Source organism: Sinohyriopsis cumingii, chromosome 4, assembly GCF_028554795.1.
Source record: "Sinohyriopsis cumingii isolate HCF-2022 chromosome 4, ASM2855479v2, whole genome shotgun sequence".
NCBI lineage: Eukaryota > Metazoa > Mollusca > Bivalvia > Unionida > Unionidae > Sinohyriopsis > Sinohyriopsis cumingii.
In genome coordinates this window covers 11936203-11958159 of record NC_142964.1, presented here as the reverse complement: position 1 = coordinate 11958159, position 21957 = coordinate 11936203, and the positions used below count along the sequence as shown (strand labels likewise).

Genomic DNA, 21957 nt, shown 5'->3' with positions numbered 1-21957 from the left:
GACAGAAAATTGTTTCAATAACTGAATGGATGATCTATGTGTGAACTTAACAAAAAGGAGGGGCCCCGAGTGGTCTAAAGCACTCTCCATTACGGATCACTGCTATCTCACCTCTGTCTGCGTGGGTTTGAGTCTTGGATTCAGCCAATGTGGGTATGTGAGAAAGCTTGTCAGTAGCTTCTCGTGGGTCGGTGGTTCTTTCTGGGGTTTTCCCGGGTTCTTCCTCCACCATTAATACTAGCTGCCATGTAAAGCCTATGGTGTGCTGAAAAATGGCGTTAAACCCTACAACAACAACAACAACAACAACAAACAGGATATGTGCATTTTGAGTTTTTTATTATTACAAAACTGAAAATCTCTTGCAGTAGTTTTCTTTGTCTCTTTGTGGGTCAGGAAGACAGTTTCCCTTGCCAACACATAATTATAAGAACACCTCATGATTACATCATACAAGGCAAAACTGCAATGACTGAGGTATCAAAATGTAGTTTGAAGTAATACACTACACTATTTGACACTATTTGACAGCTTTGTCAAATAAAATCAGATCCTATATAAAACTTGACGAAACTCCAAGAATATTATCAATCCTGATGCAAACTTTTATCATAAATTTCATGTTGAAATGATCACTCAAGAGCCCAAGAGTTTTAGTACAGCTGAAATGAATACCAAATTTTCCAATAAGAATATTGGAAAGAATTTGAATATTCACTGATGTTAATAAAGCTTTCAAATCTGCCTCTTTTTTGTCTACTTTGAGATTTGTTCCCACTCCCACCCCCATCATGTTTCAAACAATGACATTTTAGTAAAATATTTTGTTATTAAGATTAATCAAACGAATGTAGGTGTTAATTTTCCTGTTATTTTCCAACTCAGTGCAATCCCTTGTTGCTAAGTTGGACTAAAGGTAAACAGGGACAGCAACTCCTAATTAATTGTTCTATTAAATACAGTTACCATCTCAAGATCTTGTGTAGACCTGGTGTAAGCAACCTATGGCAAGCCAGACTCTTTGGAAAGGCACGCAGTACGAGTTGTAGATTTGTATAGTATGTACTAACAATGATAATTAAATTATTGGGGTGAATATGACTTGGCACTCACCACTCTAAAGTCAAAGAGACCTGGCACAGCAGTTCTAAAAGGGTGCACATTAAAATCACACACACATCAACTTTCAATGTAACTTGTCCTGAATGCTAAAATATGAAGACAATTCATGTACACAGTTGATGACTTGATTTTGTAAGTTTGTTTTCAAAACTATGCCCTTTTGTTTTATTTACAGTAATAACTTGCAGAAAATACCAAAATGAAATTTGGATATGTTCATTATCACATAAGGACACTGTTGACTTCTGATATTACTCCTGTTTCATGCCATGCCTTTTAATCAACTTACTATACTAAACATCATGTTTTCAAGAGTAATCAACAACGAATGAAATTCTGATGTTGTGAGCAATGTATTGACATTATGATTTCACTGTGAGTGGGTGTATCAATTTCAGGTGATTCAGCAGGTTTCAAGATGTGCTTTTGTAATCTAATTCAGTGTTGCATATTTATATTTGCTTTGTTTCTTTTACAGGATGCTGCCAAACTGCACTGCCTATTCCATGGTCAACTGCTGAGTTTGGTTCTATGTGTCATTGCTCACTAGGTAAACAAGTAAATTTTTGAAAACCAGTTTTCTATTTGAATATTTGCCTAACAGTCTTCTGATTCAAATGGTTGCTTGTTTTAACTCCAATTTACAGTACAAAACTATTTTCCAGGCTTTGTCTCAGATTATACGTCAAATATAACTGGCCTGATAAAGATGCAGTTTTTAGGCCATTTTCCAGCACATGATAGGCTATACAAGATGGTCCGTTTATCTGAAGCTATTAAGACTTCTTTGTTTTTTTTCTTAAGTGTATCAGTGTTGCCTAGTCCATGATAAACAACTGCCAACAGGTGTTTGCTCAGTCAAATGGCTTACACGACCAGCTAACAATGCAGTGGTCAAATGAAAGGTTTCTCACCTGAATTTATAAATCTATTACTTTGCCTACCATAGTGATTGTTGATCATCAATGTCAATCCAACAGCTTAAGGTTGCTGAAATTATTAGGCACTGCTTTAGATAAACATAAAAAAAATGAAGGCACAGTCATGCACACATGATTTAGCTATGCTTTCAGGAAATCATCATGCAATGTACCAACTGACCTGTTTATCATATAGTCCATTCTCAGAAAAAATGACTCCATTTGTTCATTAACAATTATTTATGATGGAAAGAATTACAGTATTCATGGGTAAAGTAGCTCAGAAAATTCCAGTCATTTGACATTTATACACACTGCTTATTGACCTCAACATGTACATAGGCATACATCCTGAACTATAAATGTTGTTATATTTCCTTACATTATTTTTTATCATTTATTTTATTATGGATTCACTGTCATGGATGCAATGAAATTGGACAGAGAGTACATGTATCAACACATTTAGCTATTCATCCTATTCATGTATGTACCAACACATGGTACTTTGCTTAAAATGAATTATCAAATATACAATCGCTGTATTTTCACAATTAACATTGGTTTATGGTGATGACCATGCCATTGAAACATGAGGTTTGTATCTATGCTCATTATCCAATTCCTGGAGGATGTGCATGCATCTAGTTAACTTGCTGGTTACACTATTGCATGACACATTACATGGCATTCGGTAGACCCTGACCATCGTGCTAGTCCTGTTTCACTGTAGAAGGCTAGAACACAAATGTGTTTATAATATCTGCAGTATAAAAAACAAACAAACAATAAAATAGGTGGAAAAGAAGACTGCCACTAAAATAATAATCCTAATTGACACTTTCTTTTGGGTTGTTTGCTGGACCAAACATAAAACAGTGATCGAAACCTCCTAAAGTGCAAGTACAACACTACTGAATATAAACATCTTACATTAAAGAAGAATATCTACATCAATTTATTTTTAATTTTTGCTATACAGTGGTTTTGTAGCATTATACAAGTTAAATAAAGTGGCTAATTAATTAAAAGGAATTGGCATGACAGATATAAAACAAATGCAAAATGTACATCAAGTTTTGTCACTTTTTTCCTCTAATGTAGACATGTCCCCATAATATTTAAAACTGACTGACTCCACCAGCACCAAGCTGGCCATGACCTGCACGTTGAATCCTCCCATAGGTGTATTCCAAATCTGTGGTTAGTCTAGGTTGTGGATGGATGTACTGACATGCAGAGACTTTACAGTAAATGCCATGCTGAGCTTTGGCCAAGGCTGGTTCAACAGTTTTCCAGTGATACTTTGGCAGAATGGTGTTAAATTCACCCAAGACATTACAAATGATACTGCGGTAAAATATCTGTTTTACTAAGTAAACAGAAAACTTATTTGCTAAAGTAAAATTTCAATTTCTCCAATTTGAGATTACTTTTCTTCAATAATGGCCACATGAACTTCAGCTCAATGATACTTGTTCTTTGCAGCAAAACTTAACAATACACATTATTTACACAATTAAAAAAATATCACAGAGCTAAGAAGCTGGCCAAACTTTGAACCTCCAATTATTTAATCATATAAACCTGAAATAACAATGATCAAAAGCCAAAGATGACCAGTATTGCAAAATGCACCACACGGGCTACAAAAGTGTACCTCAACACGGTAATATAGGAATTTTCACTGATTTTAAATAAAATATTAATAGCTACTCCAAAATGTAATACTAATGTAGTTTTACCAAAGTCCTGATTGATGAGTTATTTGCATATCAGTTGTCATCACAAAACTTGCATGGGGTTTAACAATCACCAGCACAAGGAGTATTACAATTTTTTTCCTTCTTCCAATACATGGCACCTTAACACTGATTTTGTCAAAGGTATATCTGGGGCAATTACATAATGATCAACAAGCAATGAAATAAACTGAATTATCTAAAGGTATGTGTAATCAAGTATGCAAGATCCACACTTTAGGGCAATTAACTGGTGATCTGAATCTATGTCTCTGGTATTTCAGATAGGTATAAAACAAAAACATCTGAGAACTATGTCCCATCTAAGAAACAGAATGTTGCGCAACAACACAGGCATCATTTTGCATTCAGCAGTTGTTCTTCATTTCATTTTTCAGTAAATGATACAGCAGAATTTCACTTGTACGGTGATATGTTCTGTATCTAATGCCTGAGTCAAGTGTATACAGAAAAATGTTTTAAAAATGTCTAGATCTTAAAATGTCATTACCATATATGCACATTATATTTTGCAAGTATGCATATGTCATAATAGTTCATAAAGAAGACTTAAAGAACAGCCTTGCTCTAATTGACATCTTTTAACAGAAAACTTCAAGATGAATAATAATAATAACAATAACAATAACAATATTAATAATATTTTATTATTTAACTACTCTAAGTTCAGACAATATCTACTTCAATGTACAACTTTTAAGCATAATGTTATCACAGACATAAGAATAAAATGATCATCGGATTCAAGAATTATCATACAATTTAACTGATCCGGCTTATACATTTCTTTCTCTTAAAGACCTGACCATGCCAAGGCAAAGGGTTAGTTTTTAAGCAATTACTACTACTATAGATACTACCGATTTGCTAAGTTTCGTTGGGTATCAAGTTTCATTCATTTCATGTTTGTTATAAGATCCAATGATCATTATGTAGAAAAAAGAGGACCTTGAATTTAGGTACTGATGCAAATGGCATTTTTTACAAAACCACAAAGTTGACAACCACAAAAATAATAGACATACTCATGAATGAGCCAAGTAGCATGTCTTGCACGATTAACCTAGAATTCTTTATGACTAATGTTACACAAGGTGCAGCCATGAATGAGACTAATAGCATGTCTTGCATAATTAACCTAGAATATTGTATGACTAAGCACAGCCATGAATGAGACTATAGTCTTAATATACCTCCCTGTTTTTTGTACCCCCTTACCGATTTAAAAAATGAAAAGCATAAATGAGATTTTAAAAAATGCACAGAACTTAGTTAATTCGCTGATTTATAACTTCAAACGTAATTGTGATCAGGTGGCCCTAACACTCTCAACCTGCGCATTTCATACCAAACAAAGTTTTCAGTGTAAAAGGTAACCCGACTGCCCATGATTACCAGTTCCTGGACAAAGTCCATCCATTTTCAGCGACGGGGATGGATGCATGATTGTTGTTGTTGTTGTTGTAGGGTTTAACGCCATTTTTCAGCACAAGATATGCTATACATGGCAGCCAGTATAAATGGTGGAGGAAAACCCTGGAAAATCCCAGGAAGAACCACCGACCCAAGATAAGCTACTGGCAATCTTTCTCACGTACCCACGTTAGCCGAGCCTGAGACTCAAACCCACGCAGACAGAGGTGAGATGGCAGTGATCTGGAAAGGTGAGCGCTTTAGACCACTTGGCCACTTAGGGCCCCAGAGCTGGATGCATGACTACACTTGTATGTCTGTAGAAGGTGTAGAATTAAATATGCTGCCTGCTTCCGATATTTACAAAGTCAAATCAAGCAATGGAAAAGAATGACAATGACAAATTTGCGTTTAACATGGATTTATCAAGCAGTGTAATTTCTAATTACATGTGTACCAAGGGATGTAATACTCAACTCTCAACATTATGGCAATTTACAGAATTATCTTGCAGTTTCCTAATAGGATGAACTACATCACTGTGTTGTTTGAGGAAAATAGACTCGCCCATAATGTACACAATATGGCACCATGTTAGTATGGAAACTGTTCAATATGAAATGTGCAGATGATAAGAGTGTTATGGCGGGGCCCGGTAACAGTCATGTTTGAAATTATAAATCAATGAATGAAACAACTAAGTTCTGTGCATTTTTTAAAAATATCACAATAATGATTTTCATTACTGACATCAGTAGAGGAGTACAAACAAACGAGGATTTATGCAAACACTATAACAGCAAGTCATGCATGAATAATCTAGAATACCATATGGCAAAGGTTACACAAGGCATTGCCATATACGAATGAATAATCCTAATATAGTCTGACAATACCAACCCATTTGTTTGTACCCCTCTACTGATTTCAATAATGGAAATCTATAATGTGATAAAAAGTGCAAGGAACTTAGTCAATTCATTCACTGATTTATAATTTCTAACCTGACTGTGAGTAGAGTGTCCCTAACACCGTATTCTTCTGTGCGTTTCATGCTTAATGGAAGTTTACAATATAACAGACGGACATGCTTGGATCCATTTCCAGTTCCTGGACAAGTCCATTTTTAGCAAAGGGGTGTGTGCACGAGTACATATGTACATGCATAAGTTGTCTGCTTCCATTATTTACAATGTCGAATCAAGCAAAGGAAAAGAATGACAACAAATTTGCGTTTCACATGGATTTAACAAGAGGTTTAATTTCTATGTTCATGTGTGCAAACAGATATAATTCCAAACACTCAACGTTATGTAATTTACGGAATTATCTGGCAGTTGCCAAACAGGATGAACTATGTCATTATGTTGTCTGATGGAAATAAACTAGCCCATAGTGTACGCAATATGGCGCCATGTTAGTATGGAAAGTCTGTTAAGCATGAAAGGTGCAGGGGATGCCAGTATTAGTGCCATTTTTGGTCACAGTCAGGTTAGAAATTATAATTCAATGATTCAGTTGACTTATTGCAGTGCACATTTTATCACAATAAACGTTTTCATTATCAAAATCGGTAGGGGGGTGCAAACAAACAGGGATATATTGTCAGAGTATAGCTTTACTCAGAATATTTCAGGATACATGATTGACAAAAATTCTGGATTCAGTCAAAAATTTGTTTCCAAAACATTATATATAATTAATTTGTATAACTTTGAAAAACACTGAACTCTGCATCAAAAGCTTGCATGGACAAAATTATTACATAGAATTGCACTTAACAGTGACTCAACAAAAGTTTGTACCAATTACCATCTTCCTCATACCCTCTTTTAGTAGTACTATTTCTACATAAAACTCAGTATATTTCATTTTTTAACATTTACCATGCTACGACACTACAAAACTACACATGTATTTATTCTTACTAGATGGAAATAGGGAGCTTGATATGGCATAAGGATACACTTAGGCCCTCAGGCCCAGACATTATGGAAATAGGGAGCTTGATATGACATAAGGGTACATTTAGGCCCTCAGGCCCAGACATTATGGAAATAGGGAGCTTGATATGGCCTAAGGATACACTTAGGCCCTCAGGCCCAGACATTTATTAGCCATATCAAACAAGTTCTTCTCCCCCGACATGAAACAATACACAAATGTGGGTATGTACTTATTATATACCTACTCATTTATGTTTTCTAAATAACGTCAAGTTTACAATGTGATGGAAATTCAAAATGAATTGGGAATTATGAAAGTGTTTCTTGGTGCCGAAGAATATCGATGAATAGTTGTCAAAGAAAACACTTAAATAGTTCCAATCTGTGCTTGTAATACACAAATATTGACTGAACATCTGTATCAATGAACAAATCAACTGAGTAAGCATGTGAGATTAAATGCATATGTAATAAAAAGGGATTGGTGATGACACTGTTTAACCAAATGTTGTCCTAAAGCAACTTTTCTACACACTTGAAAACTGCTCAAGCAAAGCCTTCATAATGTCTTCTGATTTTAATTTATCTCCCACCCATGAAGATTCTATCAACACTGATACTGTTGCAAATCTATTTTATTCCACTTAAATAATCTGCATGATAATGATTCAGAAGGCATCAACTGACTGAATCAACAAGTTTATAACCATCACTGACTGAAAACACAAGTGAAGATTCCTTACTTGATCCACTCATTTTTTTGTACTTGTCTCAGAGTACCTAAGAGCACATTCAAGAACATGAATATAACCAAGTCTGAAAAATTCTCTCCTATGTGTTGTCAAACACTGCCAAGTTTTTTCTGTGCTATTGATTCTCGAATCTGTCTGTCAAGCTCTGCAATGATCCGATCCTGTGTGGAATACACCCCTGTCCTCAGCAGTGTGTCTCGTTCTTCAATAAGGCGTGTTATATGCTCATCTAGGCTGTCCTGGTCTTGATTATTCTTAAGTTTCCCGATCACCCCTCGCGGACTGTCCTCCTGAGATTTAAACCTTTCCTCCTCCAACTGCTTAAGCCTGGAAATAGTACAAACAAAATTCAGAATCTCCGTACCATCAGGGCAAATGCTAATATGAAAGAATTGTTTAATAATCAGTGGTTTTTACTGAATATTTACACTAGCCCACCTTTATAATGGTGCAATTTTCAGACAATGCTCAGTAGTTCAAAATGGTTAATTACCAAGGACATTATCCCCAAGTCATTCAACGATCACGTTTTGCATGCACCATTGGCATACTGCTTGCATGAATCTCCTAGAACAATATATACAATTTTTCATAGTGCAGTATAAATTGTTTGCTTTCTGGTTTCCCACATCAGTTTGATTGGGGGGATGGGGGGATGGGCAAGCAGGGTGGAAGTGCCTAGTACCCCCCCCCCCCACGTTTGTCCCTTTGTTTATTTAAGGATTTTGGTAATCAGTATCAGTTTCATGTATTTCTGCATCTATCAAACACCCAATACTGACCGTCACTAATTATGGTGGGAATTTTTCTCACATACAGTGTCCACTTTTTGTGGCAGAAGTCTTTTCCAAGTAATTTTCTCTAAAGGCTGGAGCCAGAACAATCAGCCACTTAACTCTCTGTTGTCCCTGGCTACCTTTTAAAGATTTCACCACATGAAAGCTTTCCTTTCCTATGAAAAGTTCTTTCTTTTAGATCCTTACCCCATTTGATCATGTATATGACTGCTGTTGTAGTATCTAATTTCATCCTCAACACGGGCATAATCTACTACATATTTGTGTTGTCTCTATAGAAACATGTGTTATAAATCAAAATTGTTATGCACTTCATCACCAAATAAGGAAATGATCAAAGCATGACTGCAACATGACTCCCCCACCAAAAAACCATGAATAGGAAAGTGTTTGCTTGCTTGAAAATCAACTGATAAAATCATGGACAACTTGGAGGGTAGTAATATTGAAGTTGATGAATCTGATGATAATGATTTAAATAATGGAACAGAATTGCATGAAGTTGATCAAAATGATGATGCATGGCTTCATGTACTTTTCAGCAGTAATCCTGAGAATGAAATGGAATCTGAAGGCTTTCAAGGGGATGGATCCGGGATGATTTTTCACCTCAGTATCAGCCAAAATTTTAAACTGATAAAAAGGGCAACAGGTAAATGCCCAGAAAAAGTACTCTCACAGCATTTTTTTAAACAACTTCAGGATGATAAAATTTGGGGGAAAAACTAGTTTGGGAGTTGTTGTTGTTGTTGTTGTCGGGTTTAACGCCATTTTTCAGCACACGATAGGCTATACATGGCGGCCAGTATTAATGGTGGAGGAAGAACCCAGGAACACCCCGGGAATAACCACTGACCCACGAGAAGCTACTGGCAAGCTTTCTCACATACCCAGAATGGCTGAATCCGAGACTCGAACCGGCGCAGACAGAGGTGAGATGGCAGTGATCCGTAACGGAGAGCGCTTTAGACCACTCGGACACTCGGGGCCCTGAGTTTGGGAGTGGGTGGGGTAAAACTGATTTTAATGATCTAATACTTACCTGTTGCTATCACATAGCTGGCTCTTTTCCAGATGGAAAATACCTTGACCTTATGATGAGAATTTATCCTCCAATTAGGGTGAACCAGAACACAAGATTACCCGTGGTGTACCCGTTAGATACCCTGCCCATGTGCACTGTCATTCATTATTTTTATAGCCTAAACTGCTAAGACCTATATGTGAAGCTGGAAAAACTGTTCCAATTTGTCTAACAAATCAGATAATTGTGGAAATTGCAACTTAGAAAAATCTGAGCATTCAGAACATCCCTGAGCAGTTACCATGTTGCCAAATGGAGAAACTGGAGAGTCAACATATGCATATTGTTCTGATGTCCTACTTTAATGTATTTTTTCCAGTCATAGAGGTGTTAAATTAGATACTATTTATGATCCTCCTGAGTGCGAAACGTATCCCAAAAGTTTTGATGAAGTGACTTGATCTGTAGCAGACATTATTGGCACAAGGTCAACATGAGCATATTATTCTTCGATCATACTTTGATGAATTTTATCCTTCCAGTCGAACAGCATGGAGGATATTTTTGTCTATATATCTGCTTGTATACCTGTCTCAAATCGGTTATTATCCTTCTAGCCATGAAATATCATTGTAACGAGATGACCTGATTTAATTTTTAGGCCCTTACAGCAATGCTACAATTTTTCTTAAAAACATATTTGTGAACTATTTGGAATTGCAAATGTAGATGACCTGATTAAATTTTCAGATCATTACCAAAAAATTTCAATTTTGGCAAATTTTTAACTTCTGGGACCTGTTGGTCATTTAAGCAAAAATCACTTCAGGTGGAGAAATTTATTTGTTAACCATCTTTGGCATATATATTTTGATGACAGGACTCCATTAGATTTCTGGGGCATTTTACAGCAATTTTACATTTTACATCAATCATAAAATTTTTGCTTATCATTTTTTAACTACATGGATTTTTACATTTTAGATGAAAACCACTTAAGGCAAACAATACAATTTTTTGTGCCTGTTTGTATGTACATGATCTTATCAGATTTAAATGCCATTATAGCAACATTTCAAAATTTTCCAAAATTTCTGAATAAATTTTTTAAAAAGTACTAGTATTCTGAGTACTTCGATTCACTGATGGATGGATGGATATATGCATATAGACACAAACTGTTACTGCATTGGGTATCCTATATAAAAAAAGAGATACATATAAATAAGACATCAGTTTTCATTTATCAACCACTGCGGTGGCTTAGTGGCCCTAGATGCGGGAGGTCATGGGTTCGATACCTGGCCCAGTCATACCAAAGACTTATAAAAATGGTACTAACAGCTGCCTTGCTTGGCACTCAGCATTAAGAGGTTAGTTTTAGGACTGGTCAGCCTGGTGTCAGGATAATGTGACTGGGTGGGACATATGCTACATGTCTGCGGCATGATGCCCCAGTGCTAGACATCACTATAAACTGTCACACTGCAGACATCATAGTGATATGACTGAAAAATTGTGAAAGCTTTGTAAAAAATCCAATCCAAATTCATTTATCACTTCAGTCTGCACAATTTCATGCAATGACAAGATAAATGCATGCATGTTGAGGTTCTTGAATGTACATCATTCTGCTATGTTTATCTAAAGTGTATTTAACTTTTTTATATGATTGTAGAGTGTAGTCATTTGTAAACAACACATTATTTCCATGATAATAAATTGTACTTTAAGATAATGTACACATTCTGACACGGCCTTTTTAACTTAGAAGGTTCTAGAAGGTGTACACGATTTTTGTCTTGTTACAAGTTATAAATAACCTGGTTTACTGATATCCAAGTTCAAACTCTAGCCTAATAATGTTCTAGAAGATAACTTGTCTAAAAATTGATGGGAAAATGACCCACATCCTGGTCATCTTATTGTCTTTTAGGATTTTATATGAGTCTGAAGTAAACAAAATTATTTCATTCCTACTTTAAGTTCAGTTGTGTTCAGATATAATTTGAAAGGATCATTTATTTAAAATGTATTCATTGGAATTACAAAGGTACTTATAGGTCTTTTGGACTAAATCACTATTTGGGGATTATTGTGAATTTATTCAAGGACATTCTGGACTATGTCACTGTGATACATCAAGACTGTTGGCACATCAACTCATTCAAGACTAATGGCACATCAGCACAACCAACATGGAACGCTCTAAATTTCTGGACTTGTGATAGAACTTTAAGGATTATCTGGGATTTAATTCACAATACTGTAAGTTCCTTTTACATCTGCACATTGTATTCTTGGGAAGTAAATCATGTTAAATTTTACTAAACTTGTTGGTTTTGCTTTTTCTGCTACTTAGTTTAAGACCATAGAAAGATAACACATTAAAAACTAGGCCAGAAATTTGTCCTAAATATTAGAAATTTTTTGGAAAATGAGAGAGTGTGTGTGATTTGTACTTTAATGTAGCTTTAACAATTTTTCGCTCATATCACTATGATGTATGCAGTGTGGCAGCTTATAGTGATGTCTAGCACTGGGGCATCATACTGCAGACATGTAGCATGATGTCCCACCGTCACATTATCCCAACACCAGGCCAATCAGTCCTAACACTAACCTCTTAATGCTGAGCACCTAGCAATGCAGCTGTACCATTTTTATGTCTTTGGTACAACTCGACCGTGGCTCAAACCTACGATCTCCTGCATCCAAGGCAGATGCGAAAATGAGAAAGAAGACAGCTAGATTTGTGTATATACGACATTTATGTCACACCCCCCACTCACAGACATGCAACCAAAAGTCGAACAGAATAATTTTTTTAAAAGAAAAAAGTTAGAAAAAAATTAGAAATATTGCTGTAATAGCCAGAGAATGTAACAAAGTCATGTACATTTAAATTTAAAAAAATGCCTATCAAATTTATCAATAGTCTACCATATACACTTGCTAATAAGTCAAGCCCAACTATAAAATTGTACAAATCTGGATAACCTGTCACATAATGTACTGGAGGATCTAGGTCTCTACAGTAATCAGTAGATCAAGACCTCCTGGAGTATTAAGTGATGGCAGATCAGGGTCGAAGTTGTTGGACTTGGCTTACACGTGAGTATATAAGGTAATTAGATTGGTTTTAACTCAACCATGCTAACAATTTGTCACAAAATCTTAAGCCCAAAAAGTGTTTACAAAATTTGCAAAACAACAAAAAACTAGCCATCACTTAAAAATCTAATAATGTGTCATCTACATATGTACAGAAATCAGCTAACCCAATTTCATTTGTCGACCATGAGTCGTTTTTGTGCAATCTTACTAAAAAAAGGTTTGCTCTGGACATATGGATGGATGGATATGCAGGCCCAATCAAGATGCTCCTACTGGAGTGGTGGGCCAAAAAATGACCAGTACAAGATAGGCACATAGAACAAATTCTAAGCTATCCTGCCCTTCTGGTGTACTTGCTGCTTCTTCCCTGGGATTCTCAGTTCTTTGGTATTGATCTTTATATGATGGCATACTTACTTATTTATTTCATTTTTTATATCCTCCAGTTCCTTCTTCTCAGATTTAACAACCTCCTTTTCTTCAGCAGCCATGTAACGGAGTCGCATTTGCTCAAGCTCCTGTTGCTGCCGTTGCAGGTGTGCCTTGGCCTGTGCTTGTTCACGTTGCTTGAGTCTTGCAAGCTCCTTTAGTGCACGACCCCACTGCTGCTTGTAGTGGATCTTAGATTTTGTCACTGCATCAAGTTTCCTCTCCAGTTCAACCTTAAAGGAAATTTGATATAATATGAATGTGTGCTGTTACCTGTAACTGCACATTTTATAGCAAAGTGGATCATCTCTTGACTTTTAAAAATTATTTAATCACTTTTTAAGCACTTGGCCCTAAGTTCATTTTTACCAAATCCAGAAATGTAAACTCTGAAATGTTCCAGTCAATTCATTCTTTGAAACAGAACATTTTCATTTATTCATGAAAAATAAAGTGGTAACATTCTTTGCATAAGAAATATATTTAGAGTTAAAAGTTCAATGGCAGAGTATGAATTCTTGATAAAATAAAACCTCCTTCCAATATTAATTTTTCATCAGGCAGTTATATTAAACTATTCTACAGAAATACGTTCAACTTAGCTTTTGCAGGATGGACAAGAAATCTGTAGCGATCTTATCACATTTAGTTCTAGTTTTAACATATAAATTTAACAATGAATCCCCTTGATATCCAGTATTTCTGAATTTGCCTCGAAAAAATCTTGTGCATTGTCATATATCATAGCAAACCAATATTATCACATAAATGTATCAGTAAGTAAGAACTGTTAGTTGGGTTTTGAATTCTGTCTTGGTGCTTTAATCAATTTATGAAAAAATATGGTATCATTAAAGACAAAATTTCAGAGTAAATTGTTTCTTTGATAATATTTACCTATCAGAGTATCTTAGGAGTATGACCACAACCTCACAAAACCAGCCCTCCCAGTTAATTCTGAGTTACAAAAAAGCCAAAAGTTGTCTGCCCACATAGACGGGAGTCAGACTAGAATGATCTCCTTTTGGACTGGTGACAAATCGAGTCCATATTTCAGTTACCACTGGAGTAGAATGCCAGAAAGATGTCTGTGTTGAGGGTGAATCCATATAATGTTTGGGCAAGTACAACTAAAGAAACATATTTTTTGTTAAACGATAAAGACACTGAAGCTCAAGGTCTGTGTGATTAGGATTTTTAACGTAACTTTAAAAAAAATTCATTCATATCGCAGTAGAGGTGGAGAGTTTTGTAAGTTAATACACTTACTTGTCATTGTTTTATAACTCCTTTTGACTTTTTCATATTAAAGCAAACTTATTAAAATTCATTCCCACTATCAATATTTAATTTGAGTATGCTTTTCACATTTCCCCTGAGACTTCAAAACTCATTTACTCACTGATACAGCTGGGATTACTGTAGCTTTACAAGTCCCTAGCTTAGTATGGAATCCCAAAAGCAATTTTCAGAGCTATATTAGGTGCATCAGAGCTAGAAATGTCCCCTTTTAAATCTCTGATTTTTGATTACAGTGATTGGTATATATAAGACAGTAAGGTTCCCACATACACAACTACACATTCCCAACTTTATCATGTCCATCCCAAAAATCTGTCTTGAAGGTCAATAGACTGGGTGAGTAAGAATAGATCCTGTGACCAAAGCCAGCTGCATTTCTCAACTGGTCTTCTGACTTCGAATATATATATATATATATATATATATATATATATATATATATATATATATATATATATATATATATATATGTGTGTGTATATATATATATATATATATATATATATATATATATATATATATATATATATAAGGTGAGGAGAAGAACAGATTCTATAGTTGAGACACAGGGGCCACTATTGTATACATCAGGGCATGACTCAGAGGTCCCATTTAAACCACATCTGACATGTGCAGAAACTTGGGTCATGGCAGGTGTATAGAAACTGTTGTGCACATCTAAATGCCACTCTTAATCAAATGCCATCCTCTTACGTATCTGATGATGTGGTCAAAATTACACATGTGGACAAGAAGTGCGTCTTGTGTGTCAAAATTACACATGTAAGGTTAAATAGTGTGTCTCTCTCCCTCTATCTTTCAATGAGCAATTCAAAACTAGATTCTAACTAGTCTAAACAATCTTGATTTGAAACAAGTCTTTTTCAAAGGCAAATACAACGGAGAGACAAGAAAAAAAGATATACAAAAAAAGCACTGAAGTCACAAAATTCTACACAAATATTTCTACAGGAATAAAATCTTGAATTTTTTGATGTTTCAACTAGTTGGCCTAACCTGATGCTGAATACTAGTTTCTACTGACCTTGAAATTGATGAGCCATATTGCCATATTTTTGTTATGTAAATGTGCATAACCAATATATATATATAAGTCCTTTAGTTTGTAGTTGTTAAGTTGTTGGTCTTAGATATGTTCTCCTGTTAGCAACAGTGACCCTATTTGATGGCAGATCAGCATCTTCTGTAACAACTGAAAGGTTTTCATGTCAAGAAGCTTTCTGTCATCAAGTCTGTACTCAACAGTTTCAGGGATGAAGCTTTTTGAAGGTTTTTCTTTTTTTTTTAGCAATGGTGGACTTGCATCATCTGTGCAAAAAGTTCTTCATGTCAGAATGATTTCTTTCATATATGATCAAAATTTGTTTAGCATATTTGGAGAAGTTATTTAAAGATTTTTTCCCTCTAGTACCCTATGTACAGTGAATCAGCATCAGTCATACAAATCTGAAAACCCTTTGGTTTAGTCAAATTCTGTTTAATGAGTTTAGAGAAGTCACTTAAAAAGCTTTGCTATTTTTAGTTACAGTGGCCATATTGTATGGTGAATTGGCATCATCTGCACGAACTTTAAAGGTCATCATGCCAGGATGCTTTCCTTCAAGTTTGGCTAAATTTTATTCAGCAGCTTTGAAGAAGTTGTTGCTATAAAGATTTGTCTATTTTTAGTAACAGTGGCTTTTCTATATTTAGTAACAGTGGTCATTTCTGATAGCAGATTGGCAACATTTGTATAGTCCTTTATGCCAGATGCTCTATGCCAAAACTGGTCCAGTGGTTTGTGACAAATTTCAAATAGCAACTGTTCATGGTTGCATAGACAAACAAGACATATGCTGAGCTAAATAATTGGGAAAACATAATTACAAAATGATTGGACAGAATAATTACGTGCATGTTATGTCAAATGTCTAACATGTCAAGTTAGCTACCATTCATTTTGTATGTGTGTACATGTAAAAGTCAAGCAATTGAACAGGTAAAATGTGCTCTTTTGATGGTGATTTTGTTTCTTTTTGGGAATGATAACTGATTTATCTATTTACATTATCTTTTTGTAGATCTTTTCTTCCTTGTTTTCTTTGACCTTCATGAATTTAAATTAAGCACACATGATTACTATCCAGATTTTACAGCAGCTGGATAAGTGGCAGTCAGAATAATGCAGTTACACTGTAATTCCTACCTTCTCTAATGTGAGGAGATTAATTTCAGACTGTAGTCTCACTTCAGGCTTGGAATTCTTGTCCTCTTTAAACACCATGAAATCCCTTTCTAACTTGTGGTACTTCTTCTCTGCCTCATTTAACTGAAATGAACAGAAACATGTGCATCCGCAGGTCTTCTTCAGAACTGATGATAATCTCTCACTCGATAACTTGTGTCTGGATAACTTGCAAACCTGCATATTTACGCTGGTATCAGATTTGGATCCCATTTTAAAAAAAATAGAAGATACCAAATGAATTGGGCCCATATTTGTTGAATGTGAATTAAATCACAATCAAAGCGGGGATATGAAATTTTGATATATTGCTCATTTTAATGTCGAAAACAGTGTTTAGTGGCCAGATAATTTCGATCAACATAATAAAATTTGCAGCTTTTAATATAAAGTAAATTATTTGTATGAAATTTCTTTTTTAAAAAATTCCTCAGTAAATTATACACATGAAGAACGATTGATGAAATTCTGATCATTAAAAATGCCAGTAATGTCTCCTGGTGGCATAACTTTAAGAAATAAATACCAACTTTTGTCAAGCGATATTCATGTCTTAGTTCAATCTTTTCCTTCAGTTCCAGTGTAATCATCACAAATGTGATATGCCTTTTCGTATTCAAAGTCCAAATTTACAATACATATATATTTATTATACTGTCATCTATTTTGTGGGACCTTGTTTTAGTTTGTTCCACATAGCATCGTGGATTTTTCCCATCAGTAACACAGTAAAATTCAGGTCGGCATAATTAAATGTAGCTAACATTGCCTCATTCATGGAGTGTTTAAAGTGAAATAGGTATTTCTAGTTACAGTTAATGATGCTGACCTGAAAATAAAATGAGTTACACATAGGAAAAATTTGTGATGCTATGTGCAACATACTTTAGTTTGTGCTACACATGCTGGGCTGTGCCACATGTCCTGGGCAAGTGACTTTGGAAAAGGGACTTATCCCGTCTAATTTTTTACTTGTTCCATTTTTCTTGTCCATATTTTTTTATTTTCAGTATCTTATGTCTATAATGCTAAGGAAATCATATATGGATATCAATGTATTGTGCTATGGTACTTCGAGTATGTACTGCAATATAATGTAGCTAAGTGTTGTATGAGTGACATACTGTGGTAAATATATACAATTTCTGTTTCTAGTATCAGACCTGCCAACCCTGATGAGTCCATCTCAGTAAGACAGTTGATTTTTTTCTGTAAGATTGACCAGTTTTCAGTAAGGTGTAAGAAAATATGAATAACTGCTACTGTAAAACTGGAAAATGTAATTAAAAGTTTGATGCATCAATGATAAACATTATGTTCAACTGAAAAGTTTGTAAAGTATGCATAGACTTTATTTACCACTAGCATAGTTAGTTGCACAAACTCTAGTTCCAAACCCTATGCAGCTCAATGGCTTGTTGCTAACTTTCAACTTGACATAGTTCTTGCAAATTCTTTTCCATTTCAAATGATGATGGCAATCATATCTCCCGCCAGGAGACATACTCAAATTGGCAGGCAATATCCAATAAACGTAATTGTGTCCTTTCCAGCTTTTATTCAGAAGAATCTAAATACTCCTTTATATTCTTCTGCGTTGATTATTAACACTTTTTTCCCTTCTCTCTTAAACATGCATCGTTTTCCAGACGCCACTTTTAATAATTTTATACTCAGCAGTTTGATCATGCAGGTGCTCCGCATGAACAAATGGGTGCAGTTTAAAGCGCCTGGGGTGCTGCTGTAATGTTAGTCTAGTTCCTTGACTAATTTCACTAATCCTAAGATGAAACCCAGATCCAAATAAAACATGGATGAACCAATTATCCCGATTTTTATCTGTATTTTAAGGGTAATTTTCATAAGACTTACAGTAAAATTGTAAGAGTTGGCAGGTCTGTAATATGACTAATTGGCTCATTTTACAGTTAATTCTTCTTGTTCAAATTATGAAATGAAAATAAAGTTTCTTATCTTTGGTGCCATTCTCAATACCCTTACAAAAAAAACCACCTAAAAATTAGGCATTTAAAGTCACTGACAGAAGCAGACATAAAATAAACATTGCAAAATATGGCAGAAAGAAGGGACACTTAATTTTGCTAAAATGTATGGTAGAATATATATACAAGAATAATCTTGAATATATGTTTAAAAAATTTACAAATAATTTTGACTAGAGATCTGTAGGACGATGTTTCCTGTTAAATAAATCAATTGGTTACTAATCTGGTGTACTACTGTTAAATAAATAAAATGATTACTAATCTGGTGTACTACTGTTAAATAAATAAAATGATTACTAATCTGGTGTACTACTGTTAAATAAATAAAATGATTACTAATCTAGTGTACTACTGTTAAATAAATAAAATGATTACTAATCTGGTGTACTACTGTCAAATAAAATGATTGCTAATCTGGTATACTACTGTTAAATAAATAAAATGATTACTAATCTGGTGTACTACTGTTAAATAAATAAAATGATTACTAATCTGGTGTACTACTGTTAAATAAATCAAATGATTACTAATCTAGTGTACTACTGTTAAATAAATCAAATGTTTTCTAATCTGGTGTACTACTGTACCTGAATTTTAGAATAAAATTACGACAGACATAATTATCAGCTGACATATTTTTTTTTAGTGAAACGAGCCATTCTCTTTTTTGCTAATGTTTGGAAAGCCACATGTCAGTGCACTATACTGGCAGATGCTAAGAGTCAAATCTGGACTGGGTGCAAATAATAACATGAAGTTGGGAAATTGTTTACCTGGAGAGGATGGTGCAGGAAAAAAATGTATTTGTGTAAATCTTGCTAATGAAATTGGGGGTGGTGGTTCAGTTTTGAAGAACTGGAGATGTCTGTGACTAAACACTTGCTTCAGGCGCCTGTCCGACATGAAAATAAAATAGTCCTGGGCAATGGCTATCCAATTTCTATAGCCCTGACAAGTTAACCTGTGTTATGCAACAATGTGCAATTATTGCACCAAGCAACTTCTGTTGACCTTGCAACCGGTCAGTGGTAACTACATAAGGAAGTGTTTAATAAAGCTGATTTGACAGAGTAATTGTTTTACTTTTATACTTACTTCTTCTTTGTATCTGGCTATAATATTCTCTAATTCCTTTGCTTTATTTCTGCAAGAAAAATTAATTTAAAAGTGTAAAAGGAACTGTGCAATAAAAACAAAAAATTTGAGACTGCAAAGCATCACTTTACATCACTCTGCAGAAACAGTGTCAAAGGCAAAGTGCTAAAAGCAAAGGTTAATGCATGTCATAGAAGACTGAAATAAAGGTCACTTCTTATGATGCATCTAGTTACATGATTCTGCAGCCATCAATGTCCATTAACCTGAGCTAAATTAAACTGTTAATGCAGGTCAGTGGAGTATCAAATACAGGTCTCATTCACCATGTTTTCACTTATGTGGGTAGTACTCCTCATTATGCATCTTTATCACAAGTTAAATGAATGGAAGCATTCCATTTAACTCAAAGATAAGCACACATCAATGAGGCTTGAAATGTAGGTCACAGTGATATAATTTTCACTGACACATATTAAAGACATACAGCTACAGCCAGATATCTATAAATTTCATCCTACCTTTCTAGCTCTACCTGATGGTCACAGTCATCCTTCATTCTTCTAGAGGCCTCTTTCATCTCCTGAAGTTTTCTGTCATGGTCCCTCTGTAGTTCTGTCCTAAGTCTCGTTACCTGTAATGTAGATTATCTTTCCTATATAATGTGATATTAAGTTCTGGAAAACATAATCTTCATGGCTTGTAATGTAGTGAACATTTCCTATGTAATTTGTGACATTAAGTTCTAAAAAGCATGAACGAAAACCATCTCATGACTTGTAATATAGGGAACATTTTCTTAGTAATCTGTGACATTAAATTGTAGGAAAGTAGATTTTTAAAGTAAATGTTTCTCCATGAATACTTACCCAATCAAATTAATGTTTGGAAATAAACTCCACTACCTGCAAAAGGCATCAGTGAATTTACAATACCTTACAATAAAACTGCAACTGCAATAAGTCTGAAAATAAAGTTGAATTTTTGCTCTGTTTCATTCAGTTTAAAAACAATCATTTTTGTGTTGTTTTTTTCAAAAATTTAATTTCTGTTCATCCTGCATTCTGTGCTTGTTTCCCTCATAAAATTACCGGATTCGCTATGACTAGCTTAGATGTACTCATGCGTTTTGCACCTGATCAGCTGAGCTGGGGGGTATGAACAAGCCAATAAAAGTAAAGTGAAACATGTCAGTTTTATGTGCATTTCATCCTCCTGATGTTCACTGAGGAAAGCTATTCATTGAAGTATCAAGCAAAGAGTAACATTAATTACATAACAAGAATAAAATCAGTATTACTGGCTTCCCTACAGGATCAGGATTTTTAAAATATTCTATGATTCAGACCTTAGCTTTAGAAATCACACTTTTATTCAAACGTGCTTTCAAAATGTGCAAAACCATTTTGCAATAACATAGAGGGTACAGAAAATGTATATATTAATCAGCCTTTGATACTCAACTTCAAAATGTTTTAAATTTATTCCCAGTTTGAGGCCTGAAAGTTGAGGCAAGAAATCAGGGCCTGATAAGTACCAGAGTTGTGCCTACACATTAAGATTGGACAGATTACTGAACGAAGTAAAATGTAGCATCTTTCGGCAAATAGGGAACCAAAGCACTGTGTAAATAACAAACTGTTTTCCCTCCTAATATGCATAGGGCTGTCAGTATATTGAAACATTATGAGTATTAATATAAACCTCCTGTTCATTGGCAGCCATTTGTTTCTCTCTCTTCTCCAGGTCTGCCAAGGTCTTCCTGAGCTGCTCCTCTAACTGGGCATACTCTGTCAGCTAAAATACAAATAACATGTATTACTTCAAACTGCCTTTCCCATACATAAATACAAATAACATGTATTACTTCAAACTGCCTTTCCCATACATAAATACAAATAACATGTATTACTTCAAACTGCCTTTCCCATACATAAATACAAATAACATGTATTACTTCAAACTGCCTTTCCCATACATAAATACAAATAACATGTATTACTTCAAACTGCCTTTCCCATACATA

The 21957-nt window shown here is 34.8% G+C and overlaps 1 protein-coding gene across 2 annotated transcripts in view; it reads right to left on the bottom strand.

Annotated features, from left to right (window-relative positions):
- Positions 1–4434: 4434 nt before the first annotated feature.
- Positions 4435–21957, bottom strand: part of LOC149800631 (centrosomal protein of 120 kDa-like) — a 90842-nt gene continuing 73319 nt past the window's right edge. Inside the window, exons 16-22 of one of the 2 annotated variants that reach the window (XR_016420538.1) lie at positions 21636–21728; positions 20453–20565; positions 19932–19980; positions 16792–16914; positions 13272–13516; positions 5139–8243; positions 4435–5072 (exon numbers count right to left, since the gene is read on the bottom strand). Coding sequence is in view for 1 of the 2 variants with exons in the window: in XM_089954627.1 (XP_089810753.1) it covers positions 8006–8243; positions 13272–13516; positions 16792–16914; positions 19932–19980; positions 20453–20565; positions 21636–21728 (861 nt within the window). In the remaining variant the exon portion in view is untranslated. Of the gene's footprint in view, positions 8244–13271; positions 13517–16791; positions 16915–19931; positions 19981–20452; positions 20566–21635; positions 21729–21957 lie in introns of both variants that reach the window. The other variant, XM_089954627.1, reaches the window with a different exon arrangement.